General features: G+C 39.2%; 1 protein-coding gene across 1 annotated transcript in view; it reads right to left on the bottom strand.

Moving 5' to 3' along the window:
• The window catches only part of BICD1 (bicaudal D homolog 1 (Drosophila)), a 49,370-nt gene that overhangs the window by 10,516 nt on the left and 18,292 nt on the right, over positions 1-20,562 (bottom strand). Inside the window, exons 4-5 of the mRNA XM_009706113.1 lie at positions 18,938-19,089; positions 12,102-12,309 (exon numbers count right to left, since the gene is read on the bottom strand). Coding sequence (XP_009704415.1) covers positions 12,102-12,309; positions 18,938-19,089 — 360 coding nt within the window. The remainder of the gene's footprint in view (positions 1-12,101; positions 12,310-18,937; positions 19,090-20,562) is intronic.

Here is a 20,562-nt window from a genome sequence, read left to right as displayed (position 1 = left end):
GACAATGTTCACCACTGCATCTGCGGGAGCTTTGAGGCTTGACTCATGCTATACATTAGGACTGTTCTGATTTTCCAGTTCTTAACATTTTAGCCATTTGCCGGCAATGGTGGTGTAAAGGGCTCAAAGATTTCCTCTCTCACAGATTAGCCAGTGCTGATTTTCCTTTGGAATCTAATGCCTAGTCCTAATTGGGCTAATCAGCTTCTGATGCAAGAGCATTAAAAATACCAAGCTCAGAGAAGCTACATCTGATCATATGAGGACTGAATGGACTGCTATAAATTTTCTGCTGGAGCAAATCTCACAAAAAAAAAAAAGTATTTTCCTGTGCTTCCCTTTGGCTCAGCCAGAAAAACAACACCTTTTCCCTCGTGTCACAAGGTGTGCTCTGCCCTCCAGTCTGTGAACTGGGTGACTCTAATCAACACAGGCCTGCTTAACTTGGTTATTAGTGTCTGAGAGATGGGCATGCCTTCTGTTGACATCAGCAATGTCCTCAGTGAAAAACCTATGTGCAAGCATTTTCAGTCCCACCTGCTCAGGATCTAGCATACTACAATGGAACATTTCAGCACATTTTGACACTCAGTAGATTATTAATCTCTACACAATGCTGTTGAAGACCAAGACTAGTAAGAATCCCAAGACAAGCACTGGGGATGCTGTGAATTAATAACTGATATATAATGCACTTTTAACTGTGTCTAGTTCAGTTAGTCAATGGAGAGCTTTTTTCTTTTACCTGAAAGGGCAAAATTGAGACTCAAACAACAAACCAATCAAACATTTTTTACAGGTACTGTTACATATTTGGTATTTCTGATACGAAAAACATCAAGAAAAATCCATTCTTGTTAAAAAAGCAAGCTGTCAAGAAACACTTGCGACAAAATGTGAGATTGAGGCTTTTTCAGTCTTTTGAAACAAACTTTCCTTAGCACCCCATTGACCACTCCAGACCAACAGAAAGTCCTTCTTCCCTAAGCTCAAAAACTTTTAGCTATCTCACTTTGTGTCATATGCTGCCCAATGTCAATTGAACTTGCTCCATAAAGTTTGAGGAATTTGATAATATGTCTATGAAGATGTTATTGACAATTTAATTGAAAAGAAAAGCTGTCTCCATTTATATGGTAATGAATTGTTTTCTTTCCCGAGATGTCAATATAATGGGAAAGAACGAATCGTTAATAGAATGAGGCAAAATATTTGGCAAAGAACAAATCAGTAGTCTTCTAATTGTGCAGAGGCAGAAACACATTACATCACACAGCAAGTCCTACAAAGACAATAAATAAATTCTCTCTACTCAAAGGTGGGGAAGAAGGAAAATTTCCAAACCCAAAAGACAAATGTGAGATGTCAAGAAGAATGGGACAGAGGGTACTAAAACACTTGCCCACCTTACTGAGTTGAGATTTGTAGAGATGCTTCCAAACTGTAAGCTGACAGGATGACAAAAGTCCCAAAGCTGTTTATATCCAGGGGTGACGGGGACATAAGTTCATACTATTATTTGACTAGCTGGTTTCACTTATAATTTATCTCTGTTTTTTTAATGGATGCCAGGAAAACTTTGACCTTCCTCAAGGCCAAGAGGAACTCTAAGTGGTAATAGTTATCTCTAAGAACAGCTGGTGAGAGGACACCTGTGGCTTACCTTAGGAAAAAAGCACAAATAATGGTACAGATCAAAGATTAGAAGAGTCTCTCCCTTCACCTACTTCCAAGGTTAGTTTGGTTCTGGAAAGGACACAATTACCTCTGCCCTGTACACAGCTCCTGCTGGTCAGTCTACCAGCTGCAAACTGAGTGCAGCTCTGCATTTCTGCAGGCTGTCCCTGGGAGGAAAGGACTATGGTGGAGAAACCACATGGGTTACACGCAGAGCTTGGCCAGCCTTATTAACCCCAGCTCTCTCAGAGCAGGAGTGAGTCGGGTTGTCCTGGCCTGGGATCAAAACAAGCAGCACCGGGGGGACTGAGCTGTAGTACAGAGTGATTGCACTTCTCTGTGAGAACTAGGCCTGTTCTGGCGCAGCTAGCACACAGGCAGCCTAATACACTTCACCGGGTACAAGTTAACTCCTGCACAAACATTTTCCAGTATCCAGACTCTCTGGGTTTTCCCAGAATTTTACTTCTGTTCCCATTAAACTGAATAATGCATCATTGATTGGAGATAGATGAATTTATCAACCAAGCATCAGTTTTGACTTACTTCATGGTAAAGCTGATCTACTATGAAATTTCTATGTCAAGTCTTGCAAATATCCAAGTAGCTCTTATGTTAAGCTTGCTATTCAGACAAACTTGGTGTCAGATTATTGTTGGTTGGAGACGTTTCAACAACGATGAATTCTTCCACTACTTATTTCTTAGTCTTCTCTAAAATTATTTTAAGAATAAAGGTTAAGAGATGTGACCATGCTGCTGAAATCCCATCTGCACACAGACCTGGAGGCTTCAGCAATATTTACATATTGTACTTAGATGCAATAGGCCAGCAGTAGGATGCATCTAAAATCCTCATGTCCCATCATCTCCACATGTCCATTCTTTTTCTTGCAAAGGTGGCCCAGGAATGTCCTACTGTTTCTATACTCCCAAGCTCCTGACACAGGCCTCCTTCTGCTCCTCCTCCTCTCAGCTCATTATCTTCAGGACAAGGTCAAACACAGTAAATGTAACAGAGATTTCTGCTAAATGCATTTCAGGGGTAAGAGCAGGTGATTGGATTCTTATTGGAACAGGTAGATGATTTAATTGCTATTTTCTTATAGCATTTCTCTAAATGCTATATCTGTCTTGGCGATTTCCACAAATCAACTCATGGAGTGTCACTAACAACTTCACGCACTACCTGACACGTAACTCATGCTTCAGTAGGTCACCAATTCAGTGGTTTTTGAGAACATGTCAGGTTTCTTGGCTGTGTTCTAGTGAGTTCTTTCATCTATACAACAGCTACACTATATGGGATGTTTTTTCCCCTTATTTCCTTATTTTGCAGGACTTGATTTCTATTTTCTTTTTAGATATAAATTACCCCCAACCAAGAAAGCTGTTTCCCCCATCAGTCCATGTGCTTCAGTGATAACATGACTGATAGCTGAAAGTATAGTGATAAAGCTATATCCCAGACTGGTCCTTTGCTGTAGCTCATATTAAGAATAATTTTTTAGAAATAAATAATACCTAGAAATTACCAAAATTAGGGAAATACATTCTTCTTCAGTTACAGGATCCTCTGTAGGATTTTTTTTTTATGCTTTCTGTATCATTATCAGTTTATGTTATTTCTCAAATGGTTTCTGTGAATACTTGAATAATTCCTCATTAAATCTACTGACAAGCTAAATAATGGGTTAGTAAAATAGCAGAAATGAAAATGGTAGAAGCTGAAAACATATATTCAGTTCCTTTCTTTTGTACACAGTTCATAAAAAGCACATTTAGAAAGATCTGATGATTCATGAAATACTTACTCACTGAAAGACAGACATTTTAAATGGTTCAAAAGAGGAAAAGAAAGATCTTAAAGATACAGAAATGATCACACTTCTCTTGTTCGTTATCCATCTTTCATGGAAACGTAAGCATCTAGGGTACATTTCAGATGGCCACAAATATGTCCAAACCAAAAATACTTGCACTATTTTATAGGTTAAGGGCCTGATCCAAAACTTGAAGTTAGTGGGAATTGTAACTTTAGTAGGCTTTGGAAGAAACAACATAAGGTACAAATATCAGCTTTCACAGCCCTAAAAAACACAGACAAGGAGATACTTACAATTAGGGATATTAGTCTTGATTAAAGAATTGCTGGTGAGCTTACTCCATACATCACAACATCCCAAGGAACTGCTCTATTAGAGAGCTAAAATATCGGCATGTCTAATTTAAACAGACTCACTTCCGCTTTGCCTATTTTATGAGATAAGGATATTGAATATTCCTGTATATTTGATAATAAAAATCAGCAAGTCATGAAACCACATTAAACCTTGTCATAAAAGAAGATAAAGATGGATGGCCTTTGTTACCAACATTGTCAAGATATTTCAATAGCTGTTTTAGTTAATTGATAAGACTGGATTCCAAAGCCAAAAATTTTCATACAAAACAACAAATATCTGGTAACACACCTTAAAGATATGATGTGTTACCTGTATACCTGTAGAGTTAGAAACAACCGGAAGTCTAACAAGATTTTACTGGAGAACTTCAACAAATGATGCTAATATTAACCATTCCATCCAGCAATGACATCATAGATACAGACAGAAAAATGTCAATAACCTTTTAATGAAAATATACAACAGTAAGGCATGGATTTCACTGCAAGTTTTTTTTAATGTTTTAACAAACAAATTGGGGCTTCTATTAAAGACGGGTTTTATGTTGGAACTTCTTTCTTTATATAGTGAAAAATACAAATAGAAATTAAATGAAACTTGTAGAACTGCAGTGAATTCATGCCATAACAGTTAAATTATATTGAAGTAGCTAAATTATAATCATCAGCATGAAATGTATGGTTTTGGTCTCATCAGTGGTAACTGGAAAGCTAATGCAAGAGAGGAAAAGCATAGAGAGAAAAGGTCGTATTCACAGTGGCACCAAGAGGTAAAAGTACATTTAGCCAGCTGACTTCTTCATCAGTTACAGCCAACTAATGTCCTTGGCAAGGATACTGCTCTTCAAATTCAAAACGGCCTCCACAAGGACAATGTACCATGCTTGAAATGGCATAAATATGCAATGCTCATTAAGCTTAGTTAAATGAGCATATCAGATGCAGGACATAGCCCTGAGAGCAGGAAGATATATACATGTATCTGTATATATGCACTAGTACCAGTCATTAAACAATGAACACATATGTACAAAACCCACAGAAAAGAGAACAATGCAGAACAAAACGTGAATACAGACAATAAGTTAATAGTGACAGAACTATCCTTTTTGTGAAGAGCATCATGTTCAGGTAAAAAAAAAAGAAAAACCCTACACCTGATTTTAAAAAACCCTGCTAAAAACAAATAAAATCCATTTTTCACAGAGAGCAGAGACAGGTTAGACCAATACCACATGAGTCTTGCGGCAGCCAGTAGCCTGCCTGATTATACAAGCTCAGAGGCATCTTGCAGGTACAGGATCACCATCAACACAAGTACATTCTCAGTAGATAAAAATATAACATATTCATAGTTGAGGACTCAGAAGAATCATCCATGCATCTCTAATGAGACAAAGGGCAAATTGCACTCAGACTGTAAATTTGAATTGTCAGAATAAAGTTGTGGGTTGTTTAAAAATAACGGTTCTGAAGAACTTTCATGCTTCAGCTGCTTTGCATTGCTTGGATGAAGCAAATCAAACTTACCTGACTGAACAATTCAGAGCAGACTAGCCTGACTAGTTAAATACTATATGGCTGTACATCTTATTTAGTAGTGGTGGCTCGGTTAACTGCACACCCTTCTTTTCAAGAATAAACTGTTTTACTTAACAGATAAATCCGTATTGTTCATGAGCTAGAATTCAGAATAAAATCTTTTACCAGAAAATCAGCATAGAAAGAGGTATCTAGATTCTAGTCAGGTGAATTTTCCTTTTCATTAATCTATAAAATTCCTTCACAAAGGAGAAGTAAGAAATATTTAAAACTGCTCACTGGGTGACCTGAACAATCATAAAGATCTACAAAGCACCCTCCTTGCAAAATTCAGGTCTGACCTGATACTGTTCCTCAAAGGACTTCTTCTACAACCATTTTTAAAAGAAGCTATGCTTTCCTCTATGTTCAGATTTCTAACAGTCCTGCTGTTTCAAAACCGAAAAGTGCACAAAAAAGCAAAGCTGCAATACTGAAGTAATGTCTATAGCAGCAAGGCTTAAAAATCCATGAGAAGCTTAACATGCACAGCTAAAGGCTTTGAATTTAAACCCTTTTCACTGCACAATGAAAGAAGACACAAACCTGCTATCACAAATTTATTCCCCCTGCCTTTCCAATGCCCTATGGTACACAGGCTCACCTCTGCAGACAGCCTGCGCTGTGGAGAGCAGTGTCAGCCTGAGCCTCCCTCAGGCATTTTCCCAACCCCTTCATCCAAAACGGGAAAGTAAAGACAGCTTCATTTCCTACCAAGGGCTTCTACCCATAATATTCATTTTCAATATGCTTTCCCATATCTTCATGCTGTCTAAACAGGATGAAGAAGCAAGAAGGAGGAGCCAAAGCCAAGAATCTTGCCCCACATGATAAATTCCACTTTAACATTATTTTAAGAAAAATATATAAGAAGGAATATGAGCTTCTGATTACACAGAGAATAACCTTTTACAGGATATTTCTGAAAATCATATCCTAAACACTACACTTTGAAAAACTCAAAATCCAGAAAGAAAAAATTAAAATAACAGTAGAGCATATTCTTCATCCCTTGAGCCAGGAGAGGTTACTCAACACCTCACACAGCCTATCAAAAGCCCTTAACTCCCTGTAACACTAAGGACCACCCTACTCAGTAGACCCTCTGCTCCTAGTTGCATTAAATGATGTTTATACTACACACAGATCGACACATTCCCAGGTTTCTAACCTATTCTTCACAGGTGAAGCCACCTCCAATATAAAGGGCAATTAGCAAAGACAACTGTTCAGCAATTCCCCATGAGTCTCAGCTTAAAGATTTAATTGGAAGAGTTCTGAGGACCGCCACATTTGGGTGATTGAGTTTTTTCATTATTGTTTTCCTTGTTAGCTTTAAGAAATAGTTTCTACCTACAGATGCTGCAAGTTAGCTCTTGGAGAAGCTATCAGGGATATTCTATAGAATTTTCCTTCAGGATTGAATTTCTATAAATTAAATTGAATTTTATGGGAAGAATGCAAAGCAACATACTGTTATTCATATTTGATTTTCCTGTAAGTATAGAGCTACAGCAGAAGTTATTCTTGGATTACTTTTATATTAAGAGTATACGCTATATACTCTTAATTATGTATGATAGGTGGTCAGCTTAGTGCTTTAGCAGTTGTTGTACTATTAAACACAGCCCAAGGAATGCCATATATCTTCCATATTAGTCTCTTCTGTGAGAATTAAATACCGTTCTGTAAATCAGCCTTGAAAGACACCTGAAAAGCAAGCGAACTTCCAGGTTTAATGTGCTTTCAGAATAAGCAACTGCACAAAATTACTCAATTTTGCAGTGATTTTTCTTTTTGCAAGTTTTAGAAGCTCCATTTTATGAAAAAGTCTTGTAACAACAAAACCAATAAAATCTGAACCCTACAAAACAAAAACATGGGACTGGAGTAAACTAGCATAGTTCTGTTGAATCCCACGGGGCTAGCCTGGGTTATGTCAACTAAACAACTGACTTCAGAGGGGCCTTGAATTTCAGAGAAATCTGTCACATTTTAAGGGTACTTTCTTTTTTTCTATTTTAATAAAGTAAAATATATGACTGTGCAGAATTCTCTAGAAGGGAAAGGATTGCTTATTATGACCTTATGATCCAATTTCTTTGGAAATACAAAATACTATTCAGAGTGTTTTCCTGTGGGGGATTGTAAATACTGAAATCTGCCCTGTGGTCCCCTGCAAGCATAAACAATAGGGAAAAGAAGCATCTACCACAGTTTGTTTGGGGGGCACTCCAATGAAGGAGAGACTTTCAGACATACCGTTGTTGCTCCTGTTGAAGGTAGAATGCTGCAGCCATTAGTTACTCTCCATTTCATAAGCCTGTTGGGAAACCTTTTTCTTCAGGTGCATCATCCACACAAGGATCTTAATGGATTTAATTTTAAACTAAGATTACAGAACTTTATATTCAACTTTTAGAATTTCCATGCTAAAATAACTGAGAGAGAGAAGAGTGGTATCAGTGCACCTACAGCTGACCTCTTCTGTCTTGTTCTTTCCTTAAAGAAGTCCAGAAGTGTATTTCATATTTGTGACTGTGGGATATGAAGAGACATCTAGTGACTTTATATTCAAGGAGTTTGAATGCAGCTGCAAAGGAAAGGTCATTTCTAATACAGTGTTACACACTGTCAAATCCAGCCTTAGGCTTTCTGTATGCCCTGACTTTTTCACGTAGTTATGAAAACAGCCACGTACAAAAGTGGGCTGGAATTCTGCTGGACACATAGCAGCTGATTCTGTCTATCAGAGGAATAAAGACTTCAAAGTGTAAAAATGATAGAAAATAACAGAAGTAAAGAAGAAACACAGCAGCAAAGCTAGATGCATACTACTACCTAGGGGAAATGAAACGTGATACTTTGGAAATGGACTGAGTGGTATTTTTAGCCACAGCAGTTAGGAGCTATTACTTCAGTTAGAAAGCCCACATAAATTTGTACTGCCACAGCTTGATGTCAGAGGGACGTGCACGCTGATTTAAAGCTGAGGGCAGTCAAATGGACACCAAGTAGGAAATAACAATCTCTTTCTTGAGAGGTCTTTAATTCAGCTAGTCTTCAACTGTGAGTCTTCATGCTAGGGTCTTCCTTTGAAGAAGGCAGCAAGAAATAATCCCGGGTTTCCTCTACCAGATAGCCAGCCGCAGTCAATTCTGGGGCCAGACCATGGTGAAGGTAGCCTCTTCTACCAAGCACCAAGTGCAGAAGAAAGTGTAAGAGAAAGATAGGCACAGCTTTCCTACTGCATGGGGATCATGAGGCAGGGAAGCCTGCCCAGTTTCTCCCTCTACCAACTTCAGTTATTTTGGCTCTTGCTCTCCATCAAATGCATTCCCAGCTACAACTTCCCAGTCCCCACAACACGGGGAGCTAATGAAAGGATAGGGAAGCCTGCACATCATATGGGTGAAATATTCATTGTTCACAAATCTAAAAGAAAAAAAGCAAAACTTGATTGCATTTGATTTAGGCTTCATTTCTCCTCCACTTCTAAGGACACAGCCTCAAGCCAAGCAATAGTCTGCTTTATAGTGTTCAAGTTTAGATGCTGCTTTTTTGCATCCTCTTTGGCAAAGAAGCAGGTGTGGGTTTCTACATTTCTTGCTGGCTTGGTTGACTGCACAAATTGTCTGGGAAAATAAACTCTTTCTGATATGAGGCTTTTAAACATTCCCTATAAAAGCAGCAGAATAACATCCTTCACTGTTCCTTACCTTCAGGAAACAGATCATTAGAGAGATGGCAAAAAAATCCTACATTGTGCATCATTCCTTTGATCTGTTAGCAGCAGTAAGAAATCTTCCAGAAACTGGTAAGAACAATGCTGAATAATTCCCTACCTAATCCTAAACTTGATTCTAAACATGGGACCTGCTATTACTGGAATCTGAGTACTCAGAAAAATCTCTGGTTTGAACCTGTCAGTCTCACAGGCTGAGATACAGTCAGGGTTCTTCACACAAAGATCATCCAGTCCATGGATTGAAATCTGGTTCTCCTTGACCTGGCACTCTTGTAAACTGTACATGGGAAGTACAATTAGAATTAGAAGAGTCTTGTAAATTGTATGTTAGGAGATTGCCATTTTTGAGCCTAGATCCTCACATTTCCAAACCTGATAGTTTGGCTATACAGAATATGCAAAATCCAGTTTTTTAAAGAGATGTAAATGTTCATCAGAAAGAAAATCATCCTCATTCTGTTGTAGGATGAAGAGGAAAAAATAAAAGAGACACTGCCAATGTTTAGGAAACAGACTCCTGTCTATGGGTTAGAAAACAAGCACGTGGTTTTCCATTGCCACAGAATACAAAGAAATTGCTGAAACATCAGTACCATTTATTTTATACATTTTAAAGTTGTTGCGTCTTTCTCACTGCCCGCCTCTTTCTTCCCAGGAGCCAGCTCTTTGATTTATTTACTGCAACACTCCTTTAGAGAAAATGTCTTGTTTAGACTCTCTGCCGTTTTACACTTGTCCTCTGAGTGGGTGTTACTTGCATGGCATGACTCGAAGGCGGCTGTGATATTGCTGGCACGGAGTGAGACACAACGTACTATAGGGTATTGCTCAGCTTTCCAGAATGAACATTTACTTGAGCAGAAACCACTTTCTGGGTTTTAGCTTTTGTATTTTCTACTTATGCTTTTTGTGTATAACAAATTTCAAAACAAAGAAGCAAAAAATTCACCACCAGACAAGAGTGTGCACATTTAAAGGCTAAAGTTTCTGCTCAGGTGCTGAAGAAAAGTAATTATTAGCTTGTCTGTCAGGAGAAGAAAGATGTCACTACCTTTGAAATGGCATTCCAGTTTGCATTTCCTTTCTATGCCTTGTTCGAAGCAGATACTACATTTTGGCAGAAAGTGAAGAGCAAAAGCTTCCTGCAAAGATAAACTTTATGACTCAATTTATATAAACTAAACGTTCTGTGGGTTTAACATTACCCTTTAGAAAAACCTAATTGAATGCTCCAGGGTGAGCAAAAGACAGATGCTGCGTAGGCTCCTGCACATTGCCAATCACTCCCTCTCTGGTCTTCACACATCTGACTCCTCTGTCGCTTTGGGTTTGTGTCTTCCATGGGGACTACCAACACAACCACCAGACTAAGCACCACCCAGGGACAGGGGTGCAGCCTCTGTGGATGCCAGCGGGACTGCACCCACCTATACCAGAGCAGGACTTTCCCCACTGCATCTGGAACCAGTTTGGGCCACTGCCAGCAGAATGTCATCTCCTGCCACAGGTGACACAGGAGGAGACATTTTGCTTTTCAGGTCATAAGAAGATGCCCAAATTAGATTGCATCTGCAGTGCTGGGAGGGTCCCCTGGTCTGTGAAACACTCAGTACCACATGCACCCAAGGAAAAAATGTTTACCTGGTGTGGCCACGGTTAACCTTTTTTCCTTGCTGAGACGGTGCCCATGGATGAATTCACTCATGGAAGGGGGGCCCCTCAGAAGATATGATTCTGTGGAGGCGGGATGAGGGGGAGCTCTTAATAATTTCTGGAGGTAGGTCCCTGAAGTCCTGGGATGGCTCTGATCACAAAGGGAAGGTGAGAATAGTCTTGCAGGAGATCCAAGAAAAATACATATGGAAACAAAAGAGTTTTACTTTAATTACCTTTCAAAGCCTCATGAATGACAACATCATGTTAATTTGCTTAACAGGTTAAAACCACCTAGCGTTGCCACCCCATGTCATTTCCACAGCAGAGCACCTTGACTGCATTGGAAATCCTGGTTCATATTAGGGGAGGAGGAGATGAAGCTGAGTTATATCTCAGCATCCTGGAGTCGACATGTACAAGGCTCCCTGAATGTTCTATTGTTTTTTGCATTGTGACTAGAGCATACAAGAAAAGGGAATGATTATCTAGGACTTCTCTAACACAGAGTCCTTTTCATCTTCAGAACTGTGGAGATCCCCACACCTATAGAGCTTTGGCAGGGCAGTCACAAGATGAGAACTCACTGCTCGAACAGCGAAATATTTGCGTTCAGTTATGAATGGCAGCCATACCCCTTCAAAATGTTGCTTACTCCCATGTAGAAAAATTGGTCTGAGTGAACACATCCATATTCTTTTCACACTGATGAAGAACAAGTGAGCACCAGAGCTTAACAAAGAGGTGCAGTTTCTTTTGTATTAAGCACTGAAATGCTCATAGAGCACAATCCTTTTTTTATCTCAGATGCTCGTTATGGAAAACCTTAAGGAAAACTTAAGAAAAACTTGTTAAAGAAAATACATTCACACTAATATTAAAGACATACAAGATGCACTGAGACACTGACAGAATATAGTTCAAAACACCGCATTAAGGAGGAGGAAATAACATAGTGAGTAGGTGGATCAGAACCACATGTTGCCAGGCTTTGAATTTCATATTCATATCCTCCCCACCTCCTTCTCCCCAGTCAAAGTATGAAAACAAAAAAAAGAAAGAAAGAATTATAATGTTTACAATTCAGTGAACGACTTTAATGAAAGTCTGGCCACTGCACTGTACTGTAAAGATCACTGCATGCATACCTTTTCCTCTGAGTGCCACTGCTGACCAGTAAGTTTGGTTGCTGTGGGCCCTGACTATGCAGGAGGAAAGTGTCTATGCTTGGCACGGTGGCTGATGCCTCCTCACTTACTTTAGGGCTGCCGATCTTGCTCTTTCCAAGCTTGCCTTTGCTGCGTCGGGACTGCTCATGGTCAAACTCTAAATCCTCCAGTCGCTGGGTAAGGGCAAGTTTTTGCTGGATAGCCATGCGCAACAGAGAGTTTAGGGTCTTCTTCTCATCCTCCGCAGCTGCTAGCTGCCTCTGCATCTCATCCAGCTGTGTGACGTACTCATCACACCTGGGAAAACGAACAAGGCAGAAATCTCAGGAACTGGTCCAAGAACCAACCCTACTAGTGATCATGTTCTTCGGCTGCAGTTACAGGGGCAGATTCAGATCCAAGCTTCTGTCAAACCTAATCCTGGAAGCAGCCAGCCTGAATTCTTCCATTCTCACTTTGAATAAATTTGAACTTGGATCTGAATGCCAACACTTCCCATTTAGCAGGAGAACCTGTATCTAGAATATCAGAGTAGTCTATGACAACATGATATGTTTCTAATGCAGATAACTAGCAATTGGAGGGAAGGTTTGGGATTACCTCCAGGTTAGACCACAAAAAACAATTTTAGGGGCTGGTTCAGCTAGGAATTCAGCAGGGATAAGAATGTCTACTAATTAGATAATACTATTTTTCATAGACAGTATTATCTACTTAAGCGAAATACAACAAAAAATTACAAAAAAAAAGACTGCAAGTACTTTGAACACTTGACACATCAGATTTTGTGAAATCAGAAGCCCTCTAGTTGTTTGCCATTGTTAACTGATTAAAGAGGTACTATTTAGGAAAATTCACACCTGGAAGTTATTTCACGTTTACTGTTGAGTCTCTTGGAGGTGTGCTCAGGTATCCATTGTTATGGTCACCTACTGCTTTTTATCCCTCAGCCTCTTTTATCTGCATGAAAAACTGTATCTTTTTCATTTGCTTTAGATCTCTGAGACAGATTTTGAAAGAAAACCATTTTTCTCATGATTTTGTTAGCATTTAAGACTGAATTCAATTTAGTCTCACTTTAAACAACAATTCCTAAACAGGAAGAGGAAGGCATTTCAGGGTGGTCTTAGTCAATTTTTTGAAGTTAAATAGCTTCAGTTTGTTAAAAATAGACCATCTAATCAGTAAGAACCAAGAGTGACAAATGTATACCAGTAGTGAAATCATTCACAGGTAGCAGTACTGTCTGACTATCGGACATTTGTGGCAACATCCAAGAATTTTTCATGTTAAATGATGCAGCTTTTATCAAATCTCCTCCCCATGTGATCTGTATAAATCTAAATAGCTTTGCTGTGTAATTACAATAGTGTAATGGATGAGGATTTAAGTTTATCAGTATCACTCACAGAAACCAAACATAGAAAATAATTATAGTTTTCCTTCTCAAAATTTGTGACACAAAAAAATTTGAATTATTGCAAACCAAGGGATGAAACTAATTTCTCTGTAACTAATCTCCTTGGGGAACAGAAATACGAACTTGAAAATTTGTAGTTTTTCTTCACACACAAACATATATATTGCACTCTCCTTTTGAATAGTTCAGGCACCGGAAGCAAAATTCCTAAGTCAGACACAGTTTCATCTACAGTTTCAGTATTATCTTTCTCCTACAGGACCTTAATAAGCACGACTGTCTCTATTCAAGTCTTGAGGAAGAGATATTTCTGAAACGTTGGTTGGCTTAAAGCCAACTTGCACACCTATTTCTGCTCCAAACCATGAGATGTTTATTGATGCTTTAGCTAGTTTCTTTGACAGAGACATTAGAATGAAGTCAGCATTCTGGAGATTAAATTCAATTCATTTGAAAAAGGAATTACTATAATGTCTGTATTATTGGAGTTTTGAAGACTCATTCTTATAACCAGATCGACCCTATGTCCATCTCTCTTATTCTCTCCTGCTTTCCTCTTTGTCTAGGAGACATCTTTTTTTTTAAAAAAAAATATTTTTTCTGTTGAAAATTTTAAAAAGTAACACCTGCAACAACACCTGTGTCACAGTGCCACTAGAAGAATGAACTATCTTGCTTTAGTAAGCCAATAAGCCAGTTTTGGTTTTAGAAAAAGATTGGTTTTCCTCAGGTCTTAGGTTGTGTTCTTGGTACCTTGGCATCTGCTTTGTAAAACAGTGAAACATAAGCTCCATGAAGGTGAATATTACTAAAGCAGATTTAAACAAAACTGCTTTTCATTACCTGCTATGAACTATAACAAGCTGGTCCTAGAAACCTGCATATACTAGATGCTGTTAGCTGGCCTCACACTCAAGACAAAACCAATCTCATTAATACAACATTTTCCAACTGTTCTGATTAATTATATGCCCTTCATAGAAATTTCCCTGTAATAGCAGCCCTGCATTTTTGGCAGTTCACTGCAATGTTTGGGTGGTTCCAGTCATCTGGCCTCCACCATGACTCAAAGTTTCCTATTATTTTTCACAAACACATGGTCCATTGTCTCTGTGTTTTGTTGCTCAAGTATGGTGGGGTTTTTTTTGAGAAGCAGTGTTCAGAAAGGTTAAACGTAAATCAGTCAAGTAAAGGCCATAATTAACTTTAGAAACTGCTGAATTAGCAGCCTCAGGTCTCCTTGAAGTCTGCAGCCGTGAAGGTTATTCCAAGTAGTGGAAGGTAGCTGCTACCTGCAGCCACGGCATTTCCCTTCACTGAAATATTCCCTGCTATGTCCAAGTGTGGGATAAAAAGAGAAAGGTTTCCAATTAAAAAAGAAAAAAGCATCACACACATCCATATTGCCTTTTGCTCACACATTTTATAAACATTTGTGAAGTCTCACAACATACTAGGGAAGAAAAAGTTTAAGAGCTCCTAAGAGAGGTGACTTCTGGCACTGCACGGACCGTTACGGACCGAGCAGGGCTCCAGGATGCACCAGGGCTCTAAACTGATCTTTCAGAAGTACTCAAATAGTAGTCAATAACAACAGTTAGGTTATGTCCTCCTGAGTCAGAGCTCTTTCCCAATTTCTCCCTTGCCCCAGCCACAAGTGACTATTAAACAAACAGCACTGCTATCTTGCTGTCTGCTGGTCTACTTATTGCAGAGGGAAAGTCAAGATTTCCCATATTTCTCATTTCTCTTGTCTCAGAGAGGAAGCAGACAGACAGATATGCCCACTTATTTTGTATGAACTGATCCAAGAAGCTTACATAGGAGTTTAAGGGATTTCTAGTTCCATTTATCTCTCTCGTCTGTAATGCAAACCAAATACCGAGTCAGGCTTACATGTAATTTAGGTAACATAAATCATAGCACAGCTTGAGCTAAACCCCAGTGATGCTGACAGTGACAGGTCCCTGCTCTAGCCACATAAGCATAATTCTCTTCTGCTCATAAATGTTTTCTCATCTAGGTTAGCTCCAGGACCTGTCTGAACATCCTAGGCCATCTCTTCATCACAATTTTTGCTTTAAATATTACAAGAAAATGTCTGGATGGATGGAGGATAAAATCAGTGCATGCAGTGTCAGGACTGTGGTGATATCATGAGTAATATTTCTTGCTCTCTCCTTTTGAGTATCTCTATTTAGGCTGGGAAAGCAAGCATGTGTAAGGACTCAATAAAATTAGCTTTCTGAATCCCTTTAGGATCCTGCTTTAAAAGTAGACTTCTCTTCCCTTCCTTTCCCAGCAGAACCTCTACTCTAGACTGGAAAACTAATGTTTTAAAGAGTTTATTTTTCATTTGCCCTCTGGATGAGTGCTGGCCGCCCGTCTCACTGTTTCACACTTCACATCTCCCACCCTGGGTGAGAGACCCAGGGTTGGAGTGAGGGGAAATGACAGGAGAGACAGGAAAGGCTCTCACTGTTTATTCTGGTCTGGGACTACCAGAAGCAGCCCAGGACAAAATAAGCACACTAAAGGCAGGAGCTGCAAAACTGATGTGCAGCATATGGCCCTGGCATCAAACAGGAACTTCAATTCTGCTCTGCCAACCCCATGCATCCCACAGAAAAGGTTTTATATGCTATTGCTTTCTTTTTCTTTTTCTAAGAGAGGTGTTTGAGGAAAAGGGAGTTTAAATGCTATTGAGGACATATTCTTCACAGGTCTGAAGTAAATTCAGAAAGGGATCACAAGGCTAATGAAGAGGGAAGGAGGAACTTGTAGAGCTCAGAACCACACAAATCTTGGATTGGGAAAAACACAGGCCCAGAAGGAAAAAGAGCAAAAGTACAGGTACAAGCCCAACAGAAGGACTTTTGAGGGGGAGGAGAGAACAACTGAAGAAAGAACTTAAGGAATGGAAGGATGCACAAGTGTCAGGGAGAAACATAGAAAAAGGATGGCTCCTGCTTTATGTGTAGGGGAGCTTTGGAGAAAAGTGTCGTCTTTGCTGTTCAGACCAGAAACAGGCCATGCTATGTTCTCCTTATAATGTGGTATGACCTTTATGTAGTCCATTTGAGGAAGGAACTATACAGTTTGGCACCAGAATGAACATCCATTTAGGGACCAATTGAACAGAAAAGGATGGTTTGTGAAAAAGAAAGAATATTACTCCATCAAACAGTATATGAAATAATTTTCAGATCTATAATATAACTCTGCTATCAGAGGGATGTTCTCCCTACAGTACAAATTCAGGAGTAAGTACCATATGATGCAGGATTACCATGGAAACCACTGTTTTATTCAACAGAAGACTAAACAATTGCTTTTTTATGCTGAAGGTTGGTATTGCATCTAATATTACTGCATGGAAAATCTTACAGTCTTGAATTTTCAAACAGATTTCTCCAACAGACATCTAAAGTATATCAGTTCTCTATCATTTATACAAATGCTATTCCAAATGGACTATTCAGAATGAGTCAATGATTTGAACATTTAGGAAGACTGATTTAGTTATAAAGGCCATTATATTCCAGAGTAAAGAAGGAAAAGCAGTATTTTACAACAGATAAATCTATAGGAGCACACTGATGTGCAAGACCTTGCAGTGAATGACTTTATGCTCAGAAAATATTGGGCAAAACTTACAACCTCAAGGGCAGGGATACGTTCCATAGGCCATGCACTGACTGTTTAATCACTACTACATGGAATTTACCAACAGCAGTAGATGCATTGGGTGGGGTTTATCTCTACTAACATTAGACATTTACAAAGTGGAAATCTGTAACTCAGCAAGTCTCCCAGATTCCCTTTATAGGTTATAGAAGAGAAACAGAAGCTTCACTGCATCCTACACACAAGACATCTAGAAAAGGCACCTAGATGAATGGCATCATGGAAGCCTAATTATCACAGAAGAGATGCTGCTGTCTCCCACCAGCTTTAGAATATGCCTTAAACCCAACAGAAGTGTGCACTCAGGATGACTAAATAGAGCAAAGAGCATTCAGTACACCAACCACCTAACTTTCCCTTTAAGTAACAACTTCTAAATCTTTGCAAACTTCTTTTACCTTGTAGATTGATGATTTATGCTCCACGCAAGACCCTTGTTTGCTTTAGGCTCATGATGCCACTCCTTTCCTCTGGAGTTAGTAGCCTTTCAGGTAGTCTTACAGAGTTAGTACATTCATATATCTCCTAGAGTAATGAGCTTGCAAATAAAGATCGGCACATGCATTTCTAATACACACATACAACTTTCCTTTCTTGCAGAAGATCTTTAGGTGCCAATGAAATGAATGGAGCTACCTTGGTTCACACCACCTGCTGAGCTGGTTCTTCATTTCCATTATGGCACTACACGTACTCTTCTGACGGTGAACCTATGATGAATTTGTACACAGCACCAATGTCATGGCATGTAAATGTCCCTTCTCCTTCCTTCCCACCACTCCCAGCTGCTTCTGCCACTGTCACTAAACAACAAAGGACCTTAGAAGGCTGGAAGAAGTGAGATGGGATCTATATAGCACAGGGAGCACTGAAGAGATGTTGGCGTGCGGCACGAAGACATCTTACCACTTATAGACTAAAGCACAAGCAAGAAATCTGCTTTGTGTTTGATCATAAGGGGAAAAAAAAAACACCTTGATATAACAGAATAATTTCCTGAGGATACTAATTTCCTTGCATATATAGGAATTAAGAATTTATTGATTAAAATGTTGGATCTTTAAAAAATATATATATTTTTAGGTGACCTTTTAAAAAGCAGCTAAAACCAAAAGCACTTCTGAAGAAGGTGTGGGAGAAGGAAAGATGAGAGATGATTAATTACCATCCTGCCAGGAGGAACTATGTTACAGAAGATAAGTGAAACTTTTATCCTGTGAAGGAAAAGATAATAAATTGAATGTCACAGCAGGAGAAAATAAGAATTCATGCTGGAGTGGGAAATTGCAGTGGCCTCACAATTATTAGTGCTGGATTACAGCATAGGCTGGTTGATGAAATAGATTTTACTAGTGGAAGTAATAAATCTAACAATAATGAAAACATGGGATTTTGAAGATCATCGTTAACCATACTACAGCTTTACATGATAGAATCACTGCATACTTCTGAATGTCATAATCAGCCACATAAATCTACTATTTGATTTCCACTTTAAAAAGCCCTATAAATGCAAATATACTGGATGCATATATTGGCATTTGTAACACTTTACTCAAGGTTGTATTGACATTGCTATTCTCTGGCTTTATTTTTCAAGACACGCATCTCAGTAGCACTTGAAAGCTTGCAGGTTTTGCACAGTGTGCACTCTTAAGACTCATTCACCTTCATCCACCAAACCTCTGACCTTGCAGAAAATAATTTCTGTCTCTCCTCCTAAGCACCCAACACACATGGCTAACTCTGTTCTCACTTAGCACTCACACACGTTTACTTTTACAGTGCTGAGCCAGACAGTGAAACTGTTTCCCTTACCTCGTTGCAAACATTGCTCTCAAGGATGAGAAGGTTGCTGCATCTTCCTTCAAAGCCTTTAATTCATTCCGTAGTTTGGTCATGGTTTCAGTCACCATTGCTTTTTCATTTTCGTATTTATTCTTCAAATTGGCTAGTGCCACTTCAGCTGTCTGAAAACACAAACAAGGATATATGCTCATGAGAGAGATCTGATAACAGCTAAGATACCATGTTTGATTTTGCTTTTGATTTCCTTCTTCATTCACAAGGTAAAAGAAGTTAGACCTGAGCTTCATTGCACTGCACCCTTTAATGTCTTCTTTTAAGTTGTACTCCATGAAACCAGGAAAAGGAGAAAGCAGTTGAAAGGACAAAGCCAATTCCAATGCACTGGCAACAACTCGACACCTTAAATGTCTCTGCAAAATTGTGTAGCTGTATGTTGAGGACTCAGGCAAGTGACTAAGTTACAACAGCTTAAGGAACTGCTACCGTGCCATTTGAGCTACAATAAACAACCAGGTGTGTCCACTGACCGCGTTTTGAATGGGACACATGGCACGTGAGACTCTGCCTCTGTAGCCAAGGCGTGAACTAACGTGTTTTGCCTCATGTGAACCTGTTTTGCCAATGGATGAGGTCAACAGAAAGGACACAGACACCAACAAAAGGAGTAGGCTTATTTTACTGTCTATATTAAGATAATACATAAAGAAGGCAATGCATTTAGTTAAAACAATAGGCTTATTACACTCTAGTTTCAAGCAGCAAAGGAAATAAGCAGGGTAATACACCTGATCATTACTACATAAGGTTAGCTATAGTGATTAAGAAAGATACATCACCAATTGCCATTATACTTTACCATCATCTAGATCCGCAATCACTGGGGAGCCTCGGTTACAACGAGGATTTAGAGAACCTTTCCCGGCAACTGGAAGGTCCTACTCAGTGCGTCCACTCGTAGATGAGGTCTCCAAAGTCGATGTAAGGGGGTCCAGCTTTTATACAGTTGAATAAACAACTTGGAAAACTTTAAGTGTGGAAACATCTGGTTTCTCTCTCCTTCTAGATTCCACCAAAGCTTGGCCAAGGTTCAAGGAGAAACCTAGCGAGCTTCTTTATCTGTGTGGTTTTGACCACATATTTCGAAACAAGGCCAGACACTTGGTTTCATGGCCTTGACAACCTGCCTCCAGACAGGAAAGCTGAACATATTCTCATGATATTTAACTTTACTAATGACTATATTTTATCTAAGCTACATCTTTTTCTAATGACCATACATATTTTGCTAATGATCAGACATGTTATACAACATTTGGTTGGGATGTTCATCTATAGGTCAGCTTTGGCTCAGGGCCTGTTGCTCAGGCCTCAGCACTTCAGAACCTCGCTGGTTCCTGCCAGCTGAGGCTTTCCTTGTGCGAGGTGACTGCCAGGACCTGACAGCTTGCTTTTATGTCTGAGCACTGGCAATGCCTATTGTTGTGCAAACCAGAAGTATTTTGGTAGTTTTAACCACTACACAAACAGAACAAAAAAATTATAAATTACAATTTTTACTTAACAGGAAAGCAAAGGCTTGTAGTCATAGTCTTCCTTCATTTTTTCTGCTCCCTCCTTTCTTTTTTCAATTTCAT

The sequence above is a fragment of the Cariama cristata genome, unplaced genomic scaffold, assembly GCF_000690535.1.
Source record: "Cariama cristata isolate BGI_N322 unplaced genomic scaffold, ASM69053v1 scaffold14308, whole genome shotgun sequence".
Classification (NCBI taxonomy): domain Eukaryota; kingdom Metazoa; phylum Chordata; class Aves; order Cariamiformes; family Cariamidae; genus Cariama; species Cariama cristata.
The sequence above is the reverse complement of the archived record's forward strand: the minus strand, read 5'-3'. Positions and strand labels throughout refer to the sequence as shown.